The 5283-nt window shown below is 47.2% G+C and overlaps 1 protein-coding gene across 1 annotated transcript; it reads right to left on the bottom strand.

Annotated features, from left to right (window-relative positions):
- Positions 1-3931: 3931 nt before the first annotated feature.
- LOC116120668 lies at positions 3932-4657 on the bottom strand. The gene has a single exon (XM_031406643.1). It carries the CDS (start codon positions 4655-4657, stop codon positions 3932-3934), a length of 726 nt encoding a protein of 241 aa, XP_031262503.1.
- Between the last annotated feature and the right edge of the window lie 626 nt (positions 4658-5283).

The raw sequence follows: 5283 nt of genomic DNA, 5'->3' as shown, positions 1-5283 counted from the left end.
TGCGGATGTTTGCCCACTCGCATAGCTCATCGACGGTGTCCAGGTTCTGGCAAAGGTTCTGGTTGTTGATTTTCTCGTCTGCCCATTGGAGTTTGGTGGAAGGAACTGATACTTCGGCTGGGATGACTGCTTCAGATCCGTATGTGAAGGAGAAAATAGTTTCGCCAGTTGATGAACGAGTTGTAGTTTGGTAGGACCAAAGGACTCCAAGTAGTTCATCTGCCCATGCACCCTTGGCTTTCAGCAGGCACTTTTTTAAAGTCTGCATGATGGTTTTATTCGATGACTCGGCTTGGTCGTTGGACTGGGGGTTGCGGGGGGTAGAGAAGCTTAACTTGATCCCCCACATGTCGCAGAAATCCCCGAAGCATGAGCTGATAAATTGGAATCCATTGTCGATAATAATTTCCTTCGGTATCCCAAACCTGCAAATGACATGTTTCCAGATGAAAACTTTTATCTCTCGGTCTATGACTTGTGCGAATGCTTCGGCTTCGATCTACTTAGTAAAGTAACTAGTCACAGCCAGAATGAAGACTCGTTGCCCGAGTGCTGTCGGTAGCTTTCCTAGTATATCCATTCTCTGCTTCATGAATAGCCAAGGTGTGAGAGTGAAGTGGAGTGGAGTCACTCGGATGGGAGGTGTGAGACATGGGTGAACCTCTGACAACTGTCACATTTCTTCACATAAGCTGCTGAATTAGTGCGTATGGTTGGCCAATAGTATCCAGCGGTGATCACCCAGTGTGCGAGGCTGCGTCCTTTTACATGGTTTCCACATTCGCCTTTATGCAATTTGGTGAGAACCTGTTTGGCCTCTTCTGGGCTTAAGCCTTTGAGGTAGGGACCAGAGAATGACTTCCTAAGGAGTTGGCCCTCATATATGGTGAACCTGGCGGCTCTCGCTCTCAGACAATGTGCTTCGTTCTTGTCGGCTGGGAGCTCATTGTGTTCCAAGTACTTCACTATCGGGGTCATCTAAGAGTCTGCCAGTTCGATGTCCATTGCTTCCTCGGGGACTTGTTTGTTGGTTGTTCCTTCCAGTTGGCTGGCCATTGTAGGAATAACAGAGGGATGGATGACTGAGAAGAACATTGAAGGGCTGAGCCGAGGTTTGCAAGGGCGTCAGCATGAGTGTTCTCCGCTCTTGGGACTTGGGCGATGGAGAATTCTTCGAATTCGGTCTGCAATTTTTTGACCAGGTTCAAGTAAGCCATCATTTTTTAGACGCGTGCTTGGTAAGTGCCTTGTAGCTGGTTTACCACAAGTTGGGAGTCAGACTTTACCTCTAGCCTTTTTTCTCCAATTTCTTTGGCTAGGGAGAGTCCAACGATGAAAGCCTCGTATTCAGCTTCGTTGTTGGTGCACTTGAATCCACATCATATGGCCCGCTGGATGACATCTCCCTCTGGTGTAGTTAGTACTAACCCGAGTCTACTTCCATTCACATTACTTGAGCCATCCACTGATAGAGTCCAGTTTGAAGGCGACCCATTATTCATACATAATAACTCTTTTTCTGCTTGGACGGTGGTGTTCGGGGTGAAATCAACAATAAAGTATGCCAGTGCTTGGGACTTGATGGCTGTACGTGGCTGGAAAGATATGTCAAACTCACTAAGCTCTACCGTCCATTGTGTGAGTCGGCCTGATAACTCTGGCTTATGTAGTATCTTCTTGAGTGGAAAAGAGGTGAGTACGACTATGGAGTGACATTGAAAGTATGACTTGAGCTTCCTGGATGCATGGACAAGGACGAGGACAAGGGCAAGGGCTGGTTTCTCCAGTTGACTGTATTATGTTTCCGCGTTGAGGAGTGACTTACTTACACCGGTAGCTGCTTCATATTATCTTCCCGAACTAACACTACTGAGATTGCTATCTCTGAGACCGCCAGATATGCGTAAAGATTCTCTCCATCTACAGGCTTGGAAAGGAGCGGAGGGGAGGTTAGGTATCTCTTCAATTGTTGCAAGGCTTCCTTGCAGGGAGGGGTCCACTCGAACTTCTTAGATTTCTTGAATGTGTGGAAAAAGTGGTGGCACTTGTCAGCGGATCTAGAGATGAAGCGGCTCAAGGTGGCTACTCATCTTGCGAGGCGCTGGACGTCTTTGATGCAAGTTGGTGATGATATATTAAGGATCGCTCTGATTTGGTCAGTGTTGACTTCTATCCGTCGTTGAGTTACCATGTACCTTAAGAATTTACCTAACGAGACACCAAACGAGCATTTGGCTGGATTCAGCTTCATGTTATACTTTCTTAGGACTACGAACGCCTGGCTGAGGTGGTGCTCCGCCATCAGGGACTTAACAAGCATGTCGTCGATGTAAACCTCCATGGTGTCTCCGAGGTGTTTGGTAAACATTTTGTTAACCAACCGCTAATAGGTAGCCCCAATGTTCTTGAGACCGAACGCATCACCTTGTAGCAGTAGGTTTCCCTTTCTGTGATGAAAGCTATTTTCTCCTAGTCGTCGAGGTGCAGCAAAATCTGGTTTTACCTTGAGAAGACATCCATGAAACTTAGGAGCTCGTGGCCTGTGGTCGCATCGACCATCATGTCGATGTGTAGGAGCGGGAAGGAGTCCTTTGGGCATGCTTTGTTTAAATCTATGAAGTCAATGCAAACCCTCCACTTTCCGTTCTTTTTCTTTACGACACAACGTTTGTCAGCCAATCGGGGTAATGAACCTCTCTGATCAAACCGTTATTCAGTAACTTATCAATCTCCTCAATGATGATCCGGTTGCGCTCTGGTGCGAATTTCCTATGCCTCTACTTCACTTGGGGGGGGGGGGGGATCTAGATCTACTTTGAGGTGGTGGACGATTGCTTCTAGGCTGACTCCTGTCATGTCAGTGTGGGACCAGTAGAAACAGTCTTGGTTTCGTTTGAGGAATTCTATTAGTTTTTCTCTTGTCTCGGGCCCGAGGCGAGAGCCTATATGGGTCTTTCTTTCTAGGTCTTTCGGGTGTATCTGCACTTCATTCAACTCTTACATAGATGGTTGATCTAGCTCGGTCGGAGGGGTTGGATGAGACTGTAGTTGCTATAAAGCATGACCTTTGCTTTTGAAAGCATTCTTGTAACAATCTCTAGAAGCCTTAGGATCGCCCTTGATTTCCCTTACTCCTTATTTTGTTGGAAACTTGATGGTTTGGTGGAAGATGGATGGAACAGCTCGCATGTCGTGGATCCAAGGTTGGCTCAAGATGACGTTGTATGGTGAAGGACAGTCGATCACTAGAAAAACGGTTTGCTTGTTTACTCCGCTGGCATAAACATGAAGAACGATTTCTCCGATGGTGTATTTCTATTCGAAACTGAACCAAACCAATATGGTAGGTCGTCTATTGATGTTTGTTTCTTCCAGACCCATGGCCTTCACTGCTTCAAGGAAGATAATGTTTGCCGAGGACCCCCCATCGATGAATATCTCTTGACCAAGATGTTGGCGATCTGGAAGGAGATGACTAGAGCATCGTGATAAGGGGCGGCCAGGGTGACTGACTCGTCATCTTCGAACTGAATTAATTGGTGGGTGTGTGATCGAGAGGATAGATGGATGGATTGGATTTCATGGTGGTTGTTGGCTCTAGCGTAGCGTTTGGCTGAGGAAAAACTGACCCCACTGATCTCCGAACCTCCTGAGATGATTGAGCAGAATCCTTTTGGTGTAGGCTCTCGTGGAGATGTTTCTTTTGTGCTTTTCTGGCTGATTGTATTCTTCCCTTTATCTGTCAACAAATCTCGGAGATGTCTTCTCTTCAGTAGTATGGCGACTTCCAACCACAGGTGCTGCAGTCCGCGGTGTTATGTTCATGGTCACTGTGGAACTCGCACCACTTGGTCATGTCCCTTCTTGCTTCGACATTGAGCTTGCCCGACCACTTAACAGTAGGTCCCATTCATTTTATGATTGCCAAGACCTAGGCTGGTTCGACGTTGAGGTTGTACTCTGGGACTTTGTATCGGCTCGACCTAGTTGGTCTGTTGTCAGTTCTAAGTGGCTGGCAGTCATACGATTTTCTGACTTTGTTCAGATTGCGTGGAGAGGGTTGGTAACGGGGTTCAATTAATCTGGGCTCTAACCTTCTATCATTGCGCCTTGGGTCATACCTAGCATGACTTGTTTGATTCATCTCATCTTCCTCCCACCTTATTTGAATCACCGCTCTAGCCAAGGCGTCTTCCATCGTGGTGCAACCAAGGTTCGTCAGATCTTTGTATAGTTCACCATCCGGGAGGAGACCCTTTCTAAAGGCGTCTGTGGCTATCTCGGGGTTATAGGAGGGGATGAAGATTTTTTCTTTGTTGAATCTGCTGACGTACTTTCTCAGTGACTCCCCCTTTTTTTGGTAGACTCTGTATAGGTTGACCAATAGTTTCTCAAATTTCTTGTTGTTGGCGAATTGTTCAACGAAGGTGTCGATGAGCTCGGTGAATGAGTTGATTGAACTGTTCGGGAGGTTAGTGTACCATTGAAGAGCCAGACCAGAGAGTCTTGAACCAAAGCTCTTACACATGCAGCCTTCCCTTAGTGTTTGGGGTATCGAGACGGTGAATATCTGCTGCTTGTACGAGGCTATGTGATCATCTGGTTCGGTTGTGCCGTCATAGGGCTTCATTCCAGGGATAGTGAATTTGTGGGGCATGTCGGCTAGCGCGATTGCATCCACGAAGGGCTAATCGACATAACAGTAAGGCTTGCTCTTTTTGGTAGGGATTGGCATTCCTGGTATGCGCCTCACCACTGCCTCTACGTCGGCCAATCTCTTAGCCAATATCTGTTCCATGGGAGAGGCGGATACCACTAGGTCATCTTGATTGACTCAGTTAGCCAAAGGATTCACACTGGTGCATTTTGTTGGGTCAATCCGTGTGGTGTAGCCTGGTGGATCATTAATTTGTGTATCGTTTGGTAGCCTGAATCGCCATTCATCCCCTCTGGTTAGGCGACTCCCATTGTAACTGATTAGGTGTTTCGCCCTATATGAATGGTTAGGAGGGTTATTTGGGACTCGCTTGGTTCGTTGGGATGGTTTGAAGTGGGTGACCGCTCAACCTGCGAGGATGAACCGAACCGAGTCGAGTAGAGTTTATGTAAGGACAGTTGACTGAAGGTGAGGTGGGATGGCGATGATGGGCAGTTCTTATTGTAGCGGGCTTGCTGTCACTTGGATGCCTTGATCTTGCGCCTAAAGTGAATCGACTGAGAGGGGTTTGGTTGGCAGACCCCGTTCACCATGAATCAGGGCTGAATCATTGGCTAATGACGAAC

Source organism: Pistacia vera, unplaced genomic scaffold (genome assembly GCF_008641045.1).
Source record: "Pistacia vera cultivar Batoury unplaced genomic scaffold, PisVer_v2 Contig940, whole genome shotgun sequence".
Taxonomy (NCBI): domain Eukaryota; kingdom Viridiplantae; phylum Streptophyta; class Magnoliopsida; order Sapindales; family Anacardiaceae; genus Pistacia; species Pistacia vera.
This window is presented reverse-complemented; position numbering and strand designations above follow the sequence as displayed.